Source organism: Sprattus sprattus, assembly GCF_963457725.1.
Source record: "Sprattus sprattus genome assembly, chromosome: 6".
NCBI classification, from domain to species: Eukaryota; Metazoa; Chordata; class Actinopteri; order Clupeiformes; family Clupeidae; genus Sprattus; species Sprattus sprattus.
The window spans coordinates 21,385,155-21,406,134 of record NC_137925.1 but is presented as its reverse complement, the minus strand read 5'-3'; the positions used below and the strand labels follow the sequence as shown (position 1 = coordinate 21,406,134).

The 20,980-nt window shown below is 46.8% G+C and overlaps 1 protein-coding gene across 1 annotated transcript in view; it reads right to left on the bottom strand.

Moving 5' to 3' along the window:
- The window catches only part of LOC308367330 (teneurin-2-like), a gene marked incomplete at both ends in the record, with an annotated part of 270,735 nt that overhangs the window by 45,074 nt on the left and 204,681 nt on the right, over window positions 1-20,980 (bottom strand). The window contains 5 exon segments of the mRNA XM_080841219.1: window positions 719-913; window positions 3,943-4,044; window positions 4,990-5,185; window positions 7,607-7,812; window positions 14,920-15,042. Of these exon segments, the coding sequence (XP_080697345.1) occupies window positions 719-913; window positions 3,943-4,044; window positions 4,990-5,185; window positions 7,607-7,812; window positions 14,920-15,042 (822 nt within the window).

The following is a 20,980-nucleotide window of genomic DNA, read 5'->3' as shown; positions in this document are numbered from 1 at the left end:
ATCACTCCACAGGGACATTATCTGCTGATGAAACATGGGGGTGAGGACTGGTGTGTGTTTGTGTGTGTGTGTGTGTGTGTATGTGTGTGTGTGTGTGTGTGTGTATGTGTGTTTGTGTGTGTGTGTGTGTGTGTGTGTGTATGTGTGTGTGTGTGTGTGTATTTGTGTTTGTGTGTGTGCGTGAGTGTGTGTGTTTCTGTGTGTATGTGTGCGTGTGTGTGTGTGTGTGTGTGTGTGTGTGTGTGTGTGTGTGTGTGTGTGTGTGATTGAGAGTGTGTGTGATTTAGAGTGTGTGTGTGTGTGTGTGTGTGTGTGTGTGTGTGTGTGTGTGTGTGTGTGTGTGTGTGTGTGTGTGTGTGTGATTGAGAGTGTGTGTGATTGAGAGTGTGTGTGTGTGTGTGTGTGTGTGTGTGTGTGTGTGTGTGTGTGAGTGTGTGTGTGTGTGTGTGTGTGTTTGTATAAACATGCTCATTTATATTGTCCTCTGGCTGCTCCCCCACATTCAGTTTGTGGGAATCATCAGCCCAAATCACTCTCCTATCACTGCAAAGACTGGGGTTCAGTTTTGACAGTGATGACTGTAAGCAGACAATGCATTAGTACTCTACTGGCAGTGGGGGTACATAGAAGAAACAGGGCTTCCCTGTGACTTCATCACACACACACACACACACACACACACACACACACACACAGACACACACACACGCACACTGACCCTCGGCGCAGCTGTCTCCCTTGTAGCCCAGTGAGCAGACGCAGGTGCCTTCGGTGCAGGAGCCGTGTCCACTGCACACGGGGTCGATGCACTGGCTGACAGGAACGTCACACTCGGGGCCCTTCCAGCCGCTGTAGCAGATGCACGAGCCCTTATCATACTGGCCATTACCACTGCACAGGACAGGGCAGGCCGCTGAGAGATAGAGAGAAAGAGGGAGGGATGGAGGTAGGAAGGGTGAAAGGGCGAGAGAGAGAGAAGGAGAAAGTGGAAGAGTGGGAGGGAGCGAGAGGTGGTAAGATGGAGGGAGGGAGGGAGAAAGGGTGAAAGAGAGAAGGGGGAAAAGGAAGTGAGCGAGAGGAGGTAAGAGGGAGGGTTCAAGGGAGAAAAAAAAGGGAAAAGATGAGAGGGTGGGACAGAAGGAGGGAGAGGGAGAGAGAAACAAGGTAGGGGAAGCAAAGAGGACAGAGTGTGAGAAAGCAAGACAATAAAATGACAGTGCTTTACTTTTAAACATGCAGGTAAATCAACAATAAGTTAAGTTAATGGCGTGCTTAGCTTACAGCAACCGTAACATGATCAGTAATGTTGTCAACAGCATTTATATCACCACCTGTAGTATTAGCACTAGCCATAATATGATCATTGCTATCACCAGCCCCAGTGCTTTAATATGCAGGAAGGTATTATACATATTAATTAATGTCCTCCTGTCATAATACTGCTTATTCAGTTGAGCTGTAATACTCTGCTCTTTATATTAGCCACTAGTCATCTCTGGCAGACATTCCTGAGCAGTTTTTTCAGTCTTTCTTGCAGCTTGTTTAAGCTGAAAGCGCTCCGCAGACATCAATGGGAAATCAGCAGTTAAAGGCAATAAAGAATCACTTAAGCACGTCTAGAGCGACGCTGTCCCTGCGCCCGGAACAGCAACGCTCCGAGGAGATTTTCCCCTCATTGAGAGAGGCTTTAGCTAATGTGTCCCTTAGGGAATAAAGCGCAACAGCAGAGAGAGAGCGGGAGAGGGAGAGGGAGAGGAACAGAGAGAAAGAGGGACAGAGAGAGAGAGGGAGAGGGAGGGAGAGAGTGTGTAGTAGTGTTTGTATTCTGTGATGTTTTCACCTGCATATAAACAATAGTCCCATTATCCCATTAGGTAAGCAGACCATTGTTACTATACATAAACACACATACAACACACACACACACACAGACAACACACACACACACACACTACACACACACATACAACACACACACACTACACCACACACACACACACACACACAAACACAAAGAGACAAAGGGATACAGGCCATGAAGTAAGTGAGACTGATTGAAATGTAGAGAGAGTAAATGTCCTCTGGTGGCTCTTGGTGTGTGTGTGTGTGTATGTGAGTGTGTGTGTGTGTGTGTGTGTGTGTGTGTGTGTGTATGTGTGTGTGTGTGTGTGTGTGGGTGTGTGACTGTGTCAGGCTGTCTGTCTTCATTTTGGCTTTATTAAGAGGCTTGGACAGATGGTCCAGGTGAGTACAGAGAGACATTAAAGCAGACATATTGCCCACATCTCTTCTAACGACTCAAAACCCCCCCCCCCCCCCCCCCGCAAACCCCCCCTCCCAACCTGACATCCCCCAAACCCCCCACCTATCCCACCCCATCCTCATTCTAAAACCACCCGGTGCCTGACTGACAAAAACAACAGCTTTCATGGCAGTGGCTAATGGCTGCCAATGGCTATAGATGCATTACTTTTACTGAGTGCCACTCAAACAGACTGAGACACACTATTGGCTGACAACAGCAGGGAAACTCCAGGCCCCGCTAATCAACGGCCTATCAGGGCTGTCATGAAGGACGGCTTCACGTTAGAGAATCTCCCAGAATGCTTTGTGTCAGCTGACACCACAGGAAGTGCCCTCTGCCAAGCTGCCGTGTTGGGAGAACAGGTGGAAGTGTAGGTTGAGGGAGAGACGCGTGTAAGATGGGACTGTAAACTGTCAGAAATCAGTGTGTGTGTGTGTGTGTGCGTGTGCGTGTGCGTGTGCGTGTGCGTGTGCGTGTGTGTTGTGTGTGTGTGTGTGTGTGTTGTGTCTGTGTGTGTGTGTGTGTTGTGAGAAGGTGTGCATAGCAAAACTGAAGGCGTATACTGTAATGATAAACACACATACACTCACATACTAAGCATATTTACATGCACGTCTATATGACAGATATTCAGAGACACACACTTTATCTGTAACACGGGCAAACACACACAAACATGCACATATTTTATTGTTTATAAGTGTATATTTAAAAAAAAAAAATTGATCATGTTTGCGAATATGCAAAGAAACACAGACGTGTCCACACACACACACACACAGACGCACACACACAAGGTCAGGCAGCAGGCAGAATTACTCAGAGTTGGCGAGTTAAAAAGAGAGAGGGAAAATGGAGGGAGGTAATGAAAGAAAATGTAATTTAACAGCAGGGTGACCTGGCGATTAATCACCTGACTCCCAGGTGAGCGGCTGGAGATATTGGCTGCAGTGGCCCCCCCATCCATCATCACACGGCCTCAGGCCCACTTACTGGCCAGCCCTCAGCCTGCCCAGTGCCCCTCTGGCAGCGCACACACACACACACACACACACACACACACACACACACAGTCCTCCAGCTTTCACTTTCTCTCTGTCTGCCTCTCTCTCTTCATCTTTTCCTCTCTACAACCTCTCTCACTTCCCCTCTCTCCACCTCAACTCTTTCTTTGTATCTCTTTCTCTCTCTCCCCTCTCCCCCTCTCTCTCCTCATCCTCCACTCAGCGACACAGCTAACCTTGTTGTGACACTAGCGGGGATTGTAGTCACTCCGGCTTTGTGCGTGGCACGCTTGTTGGCTTGTACTCCGAGCGGCGAAGTGACATTGAGTTTATGGCGTCGCAGATGACTGATGCAGTGTGTTACAGGCTAGACTCAGGAAACATTTGAAAAGGAAAAGCTCCAGGAAGTTTGGAGTGGCTCACAGCCTCCACTAGGTAGGGGGTTTGGAGGATCTGAGTGTGTGTACATGTGTGTGTGAGTATGTGCGTAGAAATGTATGCGTGGTATTTATAGCTGACTTTCACAACACAGCGCACGCACGACTCTCTCACTTTTTTATAGTTTTTCTTGTGTTTAAGTGTGTGTGTGTGTGTGTGTGTGTGTGTGTGTATGTGTGTGAGCATGTGTCTTACCTTTAGAGCAGTCCATGCCATGAAATCCAGGGAAGCAATGACACACTCCAGACACGCACTCTCCATTGCCATGACAATTCCTCGGGCACTCTTGGATGGAGTCTGTGGAGGAAGACATAAAGTTCTTCAGGATGCCAGCGGCATGTGTGTGTGTGACACTTCTCTCAATACTTTTCCCCCAGCAGGAATTCTCTCTCTCTCTCTCTCTCTCTCTCTCTCTCTCTCTCTCTCTCTCTCGTCTTCTGTGAGTGTGCATGTGTGTGGCCGGCCGCACACTGACCCACGTTTTGCCCTCAAGGCTTTTGTGATCCTAACCTGCTTGAGGATGAACCTCCACAGAGAGGTGTGTGTTTGACAGAGAGCTTTAGAAAAGACCTCTTGGAGAGGCCCTCTGTTCCCCTTTCTTCCATCATGGGCTCCCTACACTCAGGCACAGAGCTTTCATCAACAACAGAGTCCGCAGGGAGGCAAGCAGAGAGAGGGAGAGAGAGAGAGAGAGAGAGAGAGGGAGAGAGGAAGGGAGGAGGAGTGTGGAGGTAGAGCAACACTGGACGCAGAGAAAGATCAATGAAAGAATGACAAGAAAGAAGGAGAAAGACAGAAACACCTGGGGAGAAGAGGACAGAAGCATAGAGTGACAGAGAGAGGGAGAGAGAGAGAGAAGGGAGAGAGAAAGCGAGAAGGAAAGAAAGAGAGAGAGAGAGAGAGAGAGAGAGAGAGAGAGAGAGAGAGAGAGAGAGAGAGAGAGAGCAACACAAAGAACTGGGGGAGAGACAGACCCAAAGGGAGAAAGAAGCAAAGCATGGAAAGAAGGCGGACAGAAGAAAGAGAAGAAAGAGAAAGAGAGAGAGACTTATAAAAGGAGAGAGAGAATCAATGGGAGTTTAGACATTCAGAAGAGGGGGGATGTTAACGAAAAACCAAAGGGAGAGACGGAACAAACAAGAGGGATGAGACAGAATAAAACAAGAAAGAAATGATTTGACAGAGAAAACAAGAAGAAGGAAAGAAACAGGGGGGAAGAGGAAAGAGTTTCCGGGGACGGACCGAGTATGGCGGTGCTGAAGGAGACGGACTCCTTCTCTTTGCCGTCGTTGTAGAAGGCCAGGTGCCAGACGCCGGCGTCCAGGTACTGCACGAACACCGCCTCGTTCTGGACCACCGTCTGGATGCTGCGTCGTTCCCGTGGCGACTCCACCACACTCCACTTCTCCTTCCCGTCCAGCCGCTCCATGTAGTCATACTGCACACAACACACCAGACGAGACGAGGGTCAGCACAGAGATCGCACATTATTTCCTTTCCTTTCTCTCTCTCTCTCTCTCTCTCTCAAACTCTCTTTCTCTTTCTTATTTCTTTTTTGTTTTTGTTTGTGGTGCACACAGGCTTTAATGAGGCCATCATGCTACAGTCACTTCCACAGTGCAGAGTGTGGCTCAGTGAATGCAGTTGTAATGAGCACAGCTCAGGAGATGAGGTGTTAGCAAACAGCATGGACACGAGGTTATGAACGTCCAGGGAGGAAAAGTGTTTTTTTTTTTCCCTTTCATTTCAAATTGAAGCACACTCCATGGAGTCAGACTGAACACCATGCGTGTGTGTGTGTGTGTGTGTGTGTGTGTGTGTGTGTGTGTGAGATGTGTGAGATGGGGGTCAGGGTGAGGACTGAGGGAAATCTTTTTCCTTGTTTTTTCCTTTTCAGCTGATTGCAGTATGCTGCATACATTTAAATGAGCACAGGGGCGGCATGGAGACATTGTAAGGAGACTAGATTTATTTTCTATCCTTATTATTGGTTGTAGCACACTACATGCAGTCATACTAAACACAGGTCAAGTGATAAGGGTCACCAAGAGGATAATATTACCATCACTGAGCAATTCTCTTTTTTTGTATCGACTATGACACTCCATACAGTGTTACTGACCACAGTGCACAAGATAGGCGGCATCAGGAAAATGATATTATGGTGAGAGAGGATCATTTTCTTTCCTTATTGTAGAACCCACTCACAGTGCACACATATTCAAACTGAGCCTACTGTGAGAGATTAGCATAAGCAAGGAGATACTGCTCGAATTACAGAACGAATAACACATCCCCCTTCTTTTCTTCTTCTTCTCTTGTCGGCTATTGTACTGCACCACGTGGAGGCAAACTGGGCACCGCAGGAAAGATGGAGTGAGAGAAAACGGAGCACGGGGATGATGGTGTGAGGGAAATCTTTTCTCCTTTGATTCATCTTTCACAACTGTTGACAGTATAATGACAAAAAGGGGACATTCTAGTATTTTAGATTTATTTGTGTCTTATAGGACAGTCCGATGACTAAATAAGGGGACATCCTAGTATTCTATATTTTTATATTAGTATTTGTGTCGTATAGGACAGAAAAGCATTTGAGAATGATATAAATGTTTACAATGATGTACCGTAGTTATATTTATATATGCACTATATGCATATTTTATAAGTGTTGCACACTATCATGCCATGACTAACAACCATATTTATGCCATTGTGTAGCCAAATCAAATCAAACTACATTTACAACCAATTCCAGCACTTTCAGTGTGATATCGCACCAAATTCAACGTCTGTGCCTAATATCATGCTAAAGACTCTAAACTATTACTCTCTGCCCAGTAATACCAGAAGCATTTATGATTGTGTATATATTACGGCTGGAGCCTCCTTCCTGCATTCTTATTTAATGTACAGCTTAAGCGGCTGGAATGCTGCCTATCGTAAGCATTAATGGATCCAAGCTCAGGACCCAAGCTTAGAGAGCCCGGTGCTCCTGAGCCATTAGGCTCCGGTGAGGAGGGATCAAGAACAACAGATTCAGCCTCTCATCGCTACTTTACACCACCTATCAGGATAACAGCAGAGAGAGGGGGAGCTGTCATTATGAATATATATATTACACACACACACACACACACACACACACACACACACACACACACACACACACACACACACACACACAGACAGACACACACACACATATGCGTGCACAGCAGGACAGGATAATGAGAGCATTATCTTCTCCCCCTCCCAGGCCTTGATAACATAAGGACGGGTGCTGACACCCAGCTCTGCTTACCCGGCAGATTTCAGAAGACAGGAGTGCCGATGCATATAATTGTGCATGTGAAGATGTGGTGGACAAGTGGATAGGGGTGTGTGTGTGTGTGTGTCTGTGTGTGTGTGTATGTATGCGTGTGTGTGTGTGTGTGTGTGTGTGTGTGTGTGTGTGTGTGTGTGTTTGTGTGTGTGTGTGTGTGTGTGTGTGTGAGTGTGTTTGAGTCTGTGTGTGTCACAGGGAGGGAAAGAGTATGATTGCTAATCTGTGAAGAGATTTGTTTTGTTTGATGGGTTTGCATGTCCATGTGTGTGTGTGTGTATGTGTGTATATGTGTGTGTGCACATGTGTGTGCGTGCTTATACAGTAAAAAGAAGAGATAGTTGCTCCACAACACGGTTTGGGTTCCATAATTCATTCTGCCTGTATGTTAAAGCGCCCGCTGGGTCAATGATGCATACATAAGAAATTGCCCATATGGAATATGGACTGTAAATAACCCTGAATGTGGAATACATTTAAATACCAATGCGGACACTAGGCATTTTGTGCTCACTGGAGGCGTCAGTGGGGTACCTGGGCATGGGAGGGGGGCAGGCCTTTGCGGATGTAGACCCCAAACAGGGCGTCCTTGCCCAGGGAGATGTTGAACTTGAGGAACTGGGGCTGGTTGAGGCGGAGCAGGGACCTCCAGAACACTCCAGGCGGGACTTCCTGGGTCACCCGCCGTCCCACTTCCAGGTCGCCTGTGTCGACGCTGCTGTTCCGCAACGCCCACGCCCCTGTGGGAAACAAGGAGAGCAGAGAGGATGCTGGGATAAGGTACCTATGGTCCATTTCTTTCTACATAAATTGTTTTGAAAGTTTGACGTCCGAGTATCCGTTGTGTGCTGTTATGGAGGTGTTTCTGACTGTTTGTTTAGTGTTCCTAAAACATATTCATACACATCTTTCAGAAATCTGTAGTCCAGGTGTAGTCCACTGACAACATATACCCCTTATCAGTGGTTGAAACCAACCTAACATTCTCAATAGTAATGCCATCTCTCTCTCTCTCTCTCTCTCACTCACTCTCTCACACACACACACACACACACACACACACACACACACACACACACACACACACTTTTTGGAGGCTGTGGCCATTCCTCTCCATAAACACCTCATCTAGCTTGGCAGCGTCAGAGCTGGCAAGAAGAAAGAGGCAGCGCCTGTGGTTAATATTTGAGAGGCTCTGTAAAAATTCATGCCTTTGAAATAAAGAAAGGCGCAAAAGAAGGCCTCATAAACATCGAAGGAATGTAATTGTCATTCCCGTGGGAATGTGGACCGCCGCCACCACTCAGCGAGTCACCCGCCATCCGGAAACCTCTTGGAAGTGCACCGACATGTTGGAATTCCCAAATGGGAGATGTTACAAATTATGAATGGGGAAGTGTAGTTGGGGAATCTATCATTCCTGTTAATGTATCACTCCAGCAGGTGCTTCAGGAGCTGTGATTGGCTAGAAGTGGGGCGTGGTCCCTGGCGATGGCTTCATTCCTCCATGCTGCCATAGCGACCCAGCCAGCATCCTGTCCTCCATCACATGTGCTCCCATCCATCTCTCCCATAACGACAGAGGGGAGAACGAGGGGACGATAACCACTTTCTCTCTCTACCTCTCTCTCTCTCTCTCTCTCTCTGACTCTCTCTCTCTCTCTCATTCTCATTTCCCCTTTCTCTCAATCGCTCTTTTCCCCCTCTTATCTCTTTCAGTGTCTCTTTCTTGTTTTCCCATATCTATCTGTCTTCCTCTCTTTTTGTCCTTCATTCTTTTTCTCCATCATTCCCTCCCTTTCATACCTCTCTTTACCTCTTTTTTTTCTTATTCTCCTTCCCACCCTCTCTCCCTCCCTCTGTCCCTGCCTGTCTCCCTCTCCCTCTGATTTTTTCCCTTCCATTGCTGCCGGCGGTGGTGAGAGTAAATTGGAGGCGGGCAGACGGCCTTGGACAAGCTCCCTCCGTCTCGCCGCGGCGATGCAATCGCCCCGTAATCAGGTCAGGCACTTGCGGGAGGCAGCGAGGCGGGAGAGATGGAGAGAGAGAGAGACAGGGAGAGAGGGAGAGAGAGAGAGAGAGCTGTGCTACCAATGTGGAGGGGAGGATGGAGAGAACCGATCACTAATGAAGAGGAGACAGAGAGAGGATGTGTGAAGAGATGACAGTTTGTGTATGTGTGTGTTTGAGTGTTGGTGTGTGTATGTGTGTGTGTGTGTGTGTGTGTGTGTGTGTGTGTGTGTGTGTGTGTGTGTGTGTGTGTGTGTGTGTGTGTGTGTGTGTGTGTTTGAGTGTGGGTGTGTGTATATGTGTGTGTGTGTGTGTGTGTGTGTGTGTTTGAGTGTGGGTGTGTGTATATGTGTGTGTGTGTGTGTGTGTGTGTGTGTGTGTGTGTGTTTTTGTGTGTGTGTGTTTTTTTGTACGTGTTTGTGTGTGTGTGTGTATATGTATGTGTGTGTTTGAGTATGGGTGTGTTTTTATATTGGTGTGGATGAGTGTATGTGTGTTTGTGTTACAGTACAGTTCCGTATGTATCACGTTTTTTGGGCCATAGTAACGGTATGGTTTGGGTATCTTTATATGTAAGAAAATTATTAAAACACATCACCCTTTAAACAATGAACTTTTTTTTTACCTATCCAGATTGGCAAAATGACTGATTAGGCGTGGTTTTTGTTTCTACTACAGTGAGGTGGCTTTCAGTTGCTCTGGAGATCCAACTGTCAGTGGAGAACGCTTGATAGGGTCTGTGTCAATTTGTTTTCAATTATTTTACGTGATGTTTCACAGAGTTGGGGAATTACCTAGCTACTGAAATGTGTGCGGGATGGAATGGTGACGGTGACGAAACCCTAAGTCACTAACCATCGAATAGGGCTGCAAATCGTTGGCTATGAATACTCCCCACCGCTTTCGTCATTACCTCCGCCGAGGAGGCTATGTCTTTGGTGCGGTGTGTTTGTTAGTCTGTCTGTCTGTCTGTTTATAAACAGGATTACGCAATAACTGCCGTCCCGATTGTCATACATTTCCAATAATTTAGTTCCGCTAACACTAACGTTGAGAGTTAGTTAAGGCTTTTGGAATGGCGGAGGTGTGCGCTCTCGGAGTGCCCTTCTGGTTTCGTATTTATTATTAGTCGTTAATAGATGGAAGGCAACAGCTAGCGATTGTTAATTTTTTTCCTAATGAGCTGACTCCCCTTGCTCCACCTGCAAGGAATAAGGCAGGTTAGAAATGGCTTCAAGGAGAAGACATCTCTGGTGAGAGAGAGAGAGAGAGATCAGTGGCAAAACAATGCATGCAGACTACTTTATTTGTTTACGGTCTTCTTAAACACGTTATTGAACACTGAATCCAAAATGTTCCCCCACAGCGAATTTAAAAGACGGCGGTGCCTCTTCAAATGCGCTTCTCTCTGTGTAACTAGCGTTGGCTGCTGTCATGTTGGAACTGAGCTGAAAGAATATTTGTTTTTTCTTTTTCTTTCTCTTCCCCGGCTCTTATCTGCCCACAGAGCGCTGATAGGTTGCATAGAAATTCTGATAGGCCCCCAGACATGGTATGTGCTTCTGGATGCACAGTGTGCGACCAGTTTATAGTGCGATAAGTACGTTTTAGAAATAGTAGAAAATGACATATCATGATACCGCGGTTCATGTGTGTGTATTAAACCGTAGAGGGCATGCTGGGCGCGTGTGTGTGTGTGTGTGTGTGTGTGTGTGTGTGTGTGTGTGTGTGTGTGTGTGTGTGTGTGTGTGTGTGTGTGTGTGTTGGAGAGAGCAAAAGAACCAGTGTGTAAGAAAGAGGATAGCATGAGAGCACCAGAGAGATGACAATGTAAAGAGCGGTAGAGCGAGTTAAGAGGGAAAGAAGGGGCCATCTTGCACCTGACAGCATTGCCTACACTTGTGCGGTGCTACTAAAAGCAGTATACACCGGGTAAATGCATTGCAGTTCTATACGCCAGAGGATAGAACATCAAAGCAAACAGGGTAGAACACATCCAGGGAGCCTGACACTTAGAGCCGGCCTAGACCGCAACATCCACTCAGGTGAACAGCCGTCAGGGAAACTGAGACAAGAGACCTGCCAGACTCTCTTCCCCGAATGGGTGTGAAGGAATAACACACATCGACACCTCAGGGCCATAATAGAGACGGGTGTCTGCGTTATGGACCTAAAACATGTCTGTACACTGGACTGGCTAATACGGATGAAAAATGGAAGACCGTTGCTGATATTCATTCCTGCCACCCACTGTCATGTCAGAACCCTCATCTCAGCCCTCCGCTCTCCACTGCCAAACACAGAGGCATGATGCGCAACACACACGCACATGCACAGCAGGTGCTTGGTAGAAGAAGAAAGAAATCGAACACACAAACACACACACAAACACACACACGCACACGCATACACACACACACACACTCACACACATGAACACACAGATATGGGGCCAATTGTACAAAGGATGTTTTTCTCTTAGACGCATCTCATTTTTGCTAATGCATGATGATCAGGTGCTCCAAATTAAGCCTTAAATCACCAAGGGGGATTATCCAAGAGGCATTTACATTTCAGTTGGCTGTGATTAAATGACAGTGTGAAAGTTTAGACATCCATGGCGGCTTGTTTAATGGGTGTCTAATGCAGTTGCAGTTGGCAAAATACTTTGAGTTTGCTCAAGAGGAAATTAAAGAACAATGTCAGCACCATTGGGGATTATTAGTATTTGCCAATAGGAGCAATCCGCTTTGGTAACATTTTCATAACGTGCTATTGAATTTCGGAAATATTGTTTCACTCAGTTCTGAACCAAAATTTTCACTTCTTTCCGGAGATGTTGGCAATGTGTCTCAACAGACATTTAATTTTTTTCGTCATTTAGTAGACACTTTTATCCAAAGCGACTTTCAAGGATGTATACACATTTTAAATTTTTACACTCATCTCACACTGCACATCAGGAGCAATAAGGGATTCAGTGTCTTGCTCAAGGAGGCTTCGAGAGGGAATCTAGCACACCAAGACTTCTCTACCTCCTGTACCACTGTCGCCCCAACAGCAGTCTAGGCTTCAAACCAAACTGTATTCACACTACAGGGCATGTTGAAACCAAACTGTATTCACCCAAGATGGCGTGTTGAAACCAAACTGTAGCTGTGTGGGTACAAGCTATGTTTAACAAGTGTTTAAAGCTTAGATGTTGACCAAAATAACGCAGGCTTCACATTGTTCGTAAAACATTTAAACTCAACAAGTCAAATAGACTCGACTTGTAGACTCGACTAGCAAACAAATACACGACACATCTACCAGAAGAACGGGACCCAGGCAGAGGATGACTGAAGATCTGGCATAGATCTGCATCCAGCTCAGTCCAGATCTATAACATCTGTCAACCGCTATCTAAATGATTTGATTCTTTATGTTGGCCTAGCCTAGTGTGGACCTGCGTGTTCTCATGTCGTGAAACGGACACCAGAGTCAGTAAAGCATTAGAGTGAATTAAAGTTAGAGCGTTAAAGACCATCTTGTCGGGTTGGCTACAACTCTTGACTGGGAGCCAAACGGTGCGCGTTGTTTAAGAGTCGGCTGGTGAGGCTTATGCTGCTGCTGTGTTTCAGCTCATCATTGCCGCACTCATTTTTGTGCAGGCAGGGTCCCTCTGATCTGCCTCATTGACTCCTGAGGTTATTCTGCTTCAAGAGATGCTTTAACTATAAATTTGATCTCTGACTAAATGGGCTTGTGCTGAAGTGTGTGTTATGGGAGCGTGAGAGAGAGAGTGGGATGTGTGTGTATGTGTGTGTGTGTGTGTGTGTGTGTGTGTGTGTGTGTGTGTGTGTGTGTGTGTGTGTGTATATATGTGTGTGTGTGTGTGTGTGTGTGTGTGTGTGTCTATGTGTGTGTGTGTCTGTGTGTCTGTGTGTGTGTGTGTGTGTGTGTGTGTGTGTGTGTGTGTGTGTGTGTGTGTGTGTCGGTGAGCTGTTTGAGAGAGGGACGGGTGTCTGTGAGTGCATTTGTGTGTACCTGTGTGTGGCTATGGATGTGTAGTATATGTATGGTACGTGTGAATATGAGAATACTTCTATGTGAGTGTGCTTGAAAGAGACAGGTGTATGTGTGTGTGTGTGGGTGTCTGCATAACAGAGGACTGTATACGTGTGTGTACTGTGACTGTGAATGTGTGTGTATGTTTGTGTGTGTTTGTGTTTGTGTGTGTGCGTCCGTGCGAGTGTTGAGAGGCTTGTTCTCCGGTGCAGATGTGAACCACTTCAAATGGAGAGCTTTTCTTCTTCTGTGCCTGCTGTTAAAAACAGACACAGCAATCTCAGTCGTTCTCTTTGTTCTACCCTCTCTCTCTCTTTCTCTCTCTCACTCTCTCTCTCTCCCATCCACTTCCGCTTTGTTTGCCTCGGCGTAAAACCAGACAACAACAGAATGGGGGAACGCTAAGGAGAGGCGGCGTAGTTTTACATCCAGCGGCTTTAAGAACAATGAGAGGTACAGTTAGGGCACAAGACAGAGGATGAGTGTGTGTGTGTGTGTGTGTGTGTGTGTGTGTGTGTGTGTGTGTGTGTGTGTGTGTGTGTGTGTGTGTGTGTGTGAGAGAGAGAGAAATCAAGCGAGAGATAGAAGACGAGAGAGATAAAGGGGAAGATATAGAGAGGGGAACATTCTGCTCTCTGTGACAGGCGGAAGGGTTATGAATTTACAATGTCGATATGGAAAATCAAGCCAAGAAGAACAGAGGAAGTCCATAATGTTTGTGAGCTGGTGATACCCCCCTATGAAATAGGTCTTCAACACTGCCCCCCCCCCCCCGTGTGTGGTGTGTGTGTGTGTGTGTGTGTGTGTGTGTGTGTGTGTGTGTGTGTGTGTGTGTGTGTGTGTGTGTGTGCGTGTGTGTTAGAGAGAGAATGACCTTGTGTGTGGAGTAGCTGTGAGAGAGTTGTGAGAGAGTTGCGTGAGGGTGAAGTCATTTTGCAGAGTGGAGGGAGGGAGGGCAGACATGAGAGTGAACTGTAGCATTCAAACAGATGGCGGACTGAGGGTGACAGAAGGCTGGGGTTGTGGGTAAGTGAGTTTAATTATTACCCCCATCTCAGCACACACTCCATCTCTCCGCCTCGCTTCACCAGGAGATACTGCACCCGTGTGTGGGTATGTGTCTGTGTGTGTGTGTGTGTGTGTGTCTGTGTGTGTGTGTGGGGGGGGGGGGGTTTGTGCGTACAGATGTGTGTACAACCTCCCTCAGTGAGACCAAGGGGAGGGCTTGTATGGCGAGTAAAAAAAGTCGTTTGTCTCACACCAGTAGCGGCAGACTGTTGGTCTCTACCAAGCCCAATGACAGTGTTTTACCTGTTAGAATATCTAAAGGTCTGGTAGAGTATTTAGCTTTGGTTTGCCACCAGGTTTAAGATAGTGAAGCTTAAGTCTCTTTCTGTGATTTACTGATATCCGCCAGACTGTTATTTTGAAGCATTGAACCAGTAACACAATCTGTATTTGGACCTACAGCCTACTGGGTGACTGTCTGAAATGATCATGCACCCTCCACCATTGAGGAACTGGATCCAGACCAGGTCAGATTCAAGAATACGCATCTGAATTGGTATTACCAGTTATTGAGATGGTCTGTGAGGAGATGGACAATGTGTGTGTGTCTGTGTGTGTGTGTGTGTGTGTGTGCGTGCGAGCGTGCGTGAGTGTGTGTGTGTGTGTGTGTGTGTGTGTGTGTGTGTGTGTGTGTGTGTGTGTGTGTGTGTGTGTGTGTGTGTGTGTGTGTGTGTGTGTGTGTGTGTGTGCGTGCGTGCGTGTGTGTGTGCATTTCTTACCTCTGGCACCAGAGGGCACTGTTGCTACATCGCTGTTGCCGGGTAGCGCTGCTCCGAGGCCGTTGTTCAACAGGGGGCCGTACACTGGCTGCAGCTGCCAATTCAGCCCCAGCAGATTCATCGCTGCAGGGGAGAGAGAGAGAGAGAGAGAGAGGGAAGAGCGAGAGAGAGGAAAGAACGAGGGAGAAACGTTGAGAGGATAGGGGAATAAAGACAAAGAGAGAAAGAGGACCGTGAAGAGGAGGAGATGGGAGGGAGAAAAGAAAGAGAGAAACAGGGAGTTACAAACACACTTAATACACACCAATTACAACACTTACAACACTTACACTAAACAGTAGTACATTTTACTAAGTCCTCCCCTTTTACCTCGAGGGACGGTTGTCATAAATGAGCAGATAAAGAAACATAGAAAAATAAGAGATAATAAACAAACAAACAAATAAACCAAAACAGGGGTTCACAATGAGAGGTTCGTTGGTCAAGTCTTGTTCTGACTGGTTGAGCCACGAGTTCCTCTACACATGTAGGTATTTGTTACCTTGGCAACCCTCAGCAGTTGATTTGCAAGAGCCCCACCTCGGCAGCCACTTTTACTCAACTGTAATTATTCCCTATTTCCCCACAGAATTCACACGGAAATACCACACCGTCATCACACTTTTTTTTTAAGCCACACGCACATACACACACATACACATACATACACACACACACACACACACACGCACATACACACACTCACACATGCATTTTCACTCCTCCTGAACAGGTTACACAACAACAGATGCCCCAGCATTGTCATAAACTTCTAGAAGCTTGTCAAAATCACCCTATTTGCGGGGTGTGTGGTGTGTGGTGTGTTGTGTGTGTGTGTGTGTGTGTGTGTGTGTGTGTGTGTGGTGTGTGGTGTGTTGTGTTGTGTTGTGTTGTGTGTGTGTGTGTGTGTGTGTGTGGGGTGTGTTATGTGTGTGTGTGTGTGTGTGTGTGTGTGTGTGGGGGGGGGGGGGATGTGTGTGGGGATGTGAGCTCCTGGTATGAGACATGTGACAGTTGAAGTGTGACAGGCGTCCTGGTTCCTTTATAGTTTGAGATAGGTGCGTTCTTCTCCTCCTCTCGGTGAGCCACATTCAGTTTGTTCTCTCCGAGGGTCTCTAAGTTGTTTGTCAGCTCTTTTCTTTCTCTCATACGGGCTCTTTCAAGTAACTTTTTACACTAGCTCAAAGGGGGGAACTGACAAAAAAACTGAAAGTAGGACCAAAAACAACAATACCAATGCCAAAAAAAACACCTAATAGTCAAAATCCAAAAAAGGGAGCAGGGGGGGAAGAATTTCCTTGTTACTCAGCCTTAGACAGGAAACGTTTGGTGCGTTTGAGGTGCAGGGCTTTCTTTTGCACTCAGTGTGAGTGGAAGAGTCCTTTAGCTCCTCTGCGTGATGCTGCTCTAGGACCAAAGGCTGAGCGGCGTGTTCTGAGCCCACACTCACACTCACACACACACACACACACACACACACACACACACACACACACACACACACACACACACACACACACACACGCACACGCACACTCACAGGCAAACTGGAGAGTCTCAAAGCCACAAAGGTCTGTCTCTCTTTTTTGCTCTTTCATTCGCTCTCTCTGTCTTTCTGTCTGTCTCTTTCTTTCTCTCTTTCATTCTCTCTCTCTGTCTCTCTGTCTGTCTCTTTCTTTCTCTCTATCTCAGACTTCCACTTGGCCCGGGGCCCGGCTGGTGTAGTGGGTGGACCTGCCTGTTTAATGTGACTTAATTACTGTCTAAACATGTGGCAGATGAGGCCTATTCCCAGATAATAGCATCCAACTCATCATGCCGTCAGGGGCAGCAAACTGCTCTTTTTTCCACATTTCCAATGCTGCCTTTCCATCCTCTCCCACTCTCTATCTATCTCTTTCTCATTTCTTTGGCCACTTTCTTTCCATCTTTCTACCCCTTCTCTCGCCCTCTATCTCTATCTCTTTCCCCTATCTTTCTCTCTCTTTCTTTTTCTCTCTCTCCCTCTCTCTCTTTCTTTCCATATTTCTACCCCTTCTCTAACCCTCTATCTCTATCTCTTTCCCCTATCTTTCTCTCTCTTTCTTTTTCTCTCTCTCCCTCTCTCTCTTTCTTTCCATCTTTCTACCCCTTCTCTCACCCTCTATCTATATCTCTTTCCCCTATCTTTCTCTCTCTCTCCTCTTCTCTCCCTCTCTCTCTCTGTCTCTCTCTCTCTCTGCCTCTAGGGAGATGCTGACGGCGGCAGCATCTGGGCTAATGACTCGCACCCCTTCGCTCACCTTCAGCACGCTTGCCTATCACACCTAAATCTCATCCCTGAAAATCAATTTTCTCTCTTGTCAAACTCCATCTCCCCTCTGCCTGCGCCACCGAAAGGGGGGAAGAGGACGAGGACGAGGAGGAGGAGGAGGTGGAGGTGGAGGTGGAGTAGGAGGCTCTGCAAGCCGTCCAGTCTCTTTCTCACTCACCCCCCCACCTTAATCCCCCCCCCCCCCCCATTCTTCCCCATCCCCAATCCCAATCTTTCTCTCCCTTCCTCCCTGAAAGCTTTCCTCTGTTGTCCTCTCTTTCTTTCTTTTTCTCTCTCCCTCCCTCCTTCTCTCTCTCCCTCTCTCTGTGTGTCCCACAGCCTCTCTGCTTAAAGGAAAGCGCTGACACCCCGGGGGAAACTCAGCCACCGCCTCTGTCAGCTCTTTTATTTGTCACACATGAAGAGGCAGAAACACTGTGCTCTCTCTCTCTCTCCATCCCACCTTCTCTATCCATCTCTTCCCCTCTCTCTCCCTTTCTCCTGCCCTCTCTCACCTGTCTCCTCACCCTCTCTCGCTCTCTCTCTCTCTCTCTCTCATTTCTTCTCTATGTCTCTCGCTCTGTGTTGTTTCTCCAGCCCTCCTTCTGTTCTTCTCATGTGCCCTCTGTTCCACTTGCCCTCCCTCTCTCCCTTTGTCTCCTCCCTTCTTTGCATAGTGTTCTTCATCTTCTCTATCCTAACACACACACACACACACACACACACACACACACAGAGTAAATGCTGCATTGCTGGTAGTTTTACAATCGATGAAACAATTAGCAAATGAATGAGTGTAATATAATAAGCTGAGAGATGGCTCTTCAACTATTTGCTGCTTCAAAGACTCCAGGTCTTTCTGTCTCTTCCCTCCACCTCCAGTGTGTACATGCATATGTGTGTGTGTGTGTGTGTGGTTGAGAGAGATACGGAGACAGACAGAGACTGTGTCTTGAGAAGCTCTAACAGTAGATGGCACTGTTGACCCTGGGCCACACTGCAGAGTAGCGAGTAAAACTGTCATTCAGTGATGGTGTGTGTGTGTGCGTGTGTGTGTGTGTGTGTGTGTGTGTGTGTGTGTGTGTGTGTGTGTGTGTGTGGGTGTGTGTGAAGTAGACAGATAGTGAAAAGGGGAAAAAAAGAGAAATAGGGAGCAGGAAAGCGAGAAGGAGAAAGAGACGCTGGCCAGACCCTAAGCCCAGGAGCATTAAGTGGAATGCAGAGAATCACACAGTGTTTTATAGAGGGACTTAAAAGCCTCCCGCTCAATCTCAGACCATACAGTTTGTGTGTGTGTGTGTGCTGCCTGCGTCCCCACCTCAAAACACACAGCCAACCGTCACAGGCAACTTCACAAACACACACACTGAAACGCAGACACACAGACACACACAGTATCTCGTACTTCATAAAGCTGTATTATGAGCTCTGGTCATACACTTAACCAAATCCATATATCACCAAATAATGAATACACACTCTTGACTACACGTTTGTATTTGACAGGGTAAGATAAAGACAACAGTGTTAGTGACACTACCTCATTTTTTTTTTTTGTCATAGTCATGTACTGCCTACAGGTAAACGTGTTGAAATGAGCAGCTTTAGCACGCAGTGTGATTATTTATTAGCCTGCCAATGTGTGGATTGCTCACCCGACAGCAGGCTTATAACAGCCACTGAATATTCTGCACAACATTGACTGCAATTACTGCAGTGTAGCCTAAATACTTCATGGTTTTGCCAAAGACACGCAGAGAGAAAGCTAGAATGAGTGACACAGAGAGAGAGAAAGAGACAGTTGAAGAGAGATAAAGAGAGATGAGAAGAGAAAGAAAGAGAAAGAGGGATGGGGAGAAACGCAGATTTGGGAAGACAGAGGTAGGGGGAGTGAGAAACAGAGAGAAAGAGAGAGAGTTAGAGAGAAAAAGAGAGACGAGAAGAGAAAGAAAGAGAAAGAGGGATGGGGAGAAACGCAGATGTGGGCAGACAGAGGCAGGGGGAGCGAGAGACAGAGAGAAAGAGATAATGGGGACATAAGGTTCCATTTCTTAGGCAGGGAAAATGTGTGACACACACACACACACACACACACACACAGGCACAGACACACACACACACACACACACACACACACACACACACACACACACACACACACACACACACAGGCACAGGCACAGACAGTGGCGTTCCTCTCGGCCCTAAATATTCATCTCCCTGCTGCACTTTAACAAGGAAATATGTTGGATTAAAAATGGATAAGTTGGCGCTTTACGTAACCCCGATGTATAATTCAGCCTCGCAAAGTGGTGCAGCCATATCACCTGCGCCACGGAGCATCAGTGGCCTGTTTGAGGACACCGAATGAGTGTTTAATGTGTGTGTGGACACACACACACACACACAGATGGAACGCTTGTGTCTGCTGAGGGAGCTGGTGTCGGGCTAGAGTCTCATTTTGAGCTTGCTCGGCGATCAGGGAAGCGAGATGGCAACTGATATAACCGGCTGTGCGTGTATATGTGTGTGTGTGTGTGTGTGTGTGTGTCTGGCTGCTTTTCTGCTTCACGATGCCATGGCAGATGTTTGCATTCACAGCGTTCCAAGAAGACAAAAGCGCTTAGCTGACATTCCAGCAACCCTTCCAGAAGGTTACCTTGGAATGCGCAGTGATGATAAACAGAGTGATGGCAATGGTTGAGAAAGAGAGAGCGAGAGAATGAGGGAGAGAGCAAGAGTTAGAATGATAGAGAGAGCAAGAGTGAGAATGAGAGAGAGAGAATGAGGGAGAGAGCACGAGTGAGAATAAGAGAAAGTGAGAGAATGAGGGAGAGAGCAAGAGTGAGAATAAGAGCAAGAGTGAGAATGACAGAGAGAGCAAGAGTGAGAATGAGAGAGAGAGAATAAGAGCGAGAGTGAGAATGACAGAGAGAGAGAGAGAGTGAGCGTAAGAGAGAGGGATAGCGCGAGAGAACTTTGCCTTCACACCTGTCAAAATTCCTGCAGATTAATTCTAATTTCAGGTGGATTGACATTACATTAAAAAAGGTGGGCAAAAATCGAAAGATGCCGTCATCACTGACCATACGCATGCGCAGACTCACACACACACACACACACATATGCACACACACACACACAGGTGGCAGGTTTGTGTCCATATGTCCGAGTGCTTGTCCTGGCAGGCCAGTCCTAGAGAGGTGCATACGTGTTGGGGGGGAACGGATATTAGGGTGGACCCCACTGAGCTCCAAACTAAAAATACAGCTCAATGTGTGTGTGTGTGTGTGAGTGTGTGAGAGTTGGCAGTGTACTGTATGTATGTGCACATATGGGTGTTTTGTGCTGTTGTGGTAAAGCAAGCACATTGTGTAAATCAAATGTTAAATTCTAAAAAGTAAAATGACATTTCATGTGTGTTAGTGGAAGAGGTAAAAAAAAATATCATATTGCTTCCAAAACATTTCTTGAAAGCATTCTCCATCTAGGTCACAGTTTTTCAAAACCATCCTGTATTCTCCAAACGAGCGTGCGGAAGACAGCTCTGGTGAACACAGCTCGTCGACTCTTCAAGGTTTCATATTTTTGGGATCTCATCTGATATCGTTGAGTTTACAGTCAGGCCTCCATGGCTTTGAGGTCAGCCTTATCTATAATAAAGTGTTGGCTTGTCAGACCTGTAATTGTACTTTTCAACACATCTTCTCACTTTGAGTGGGGGATGGA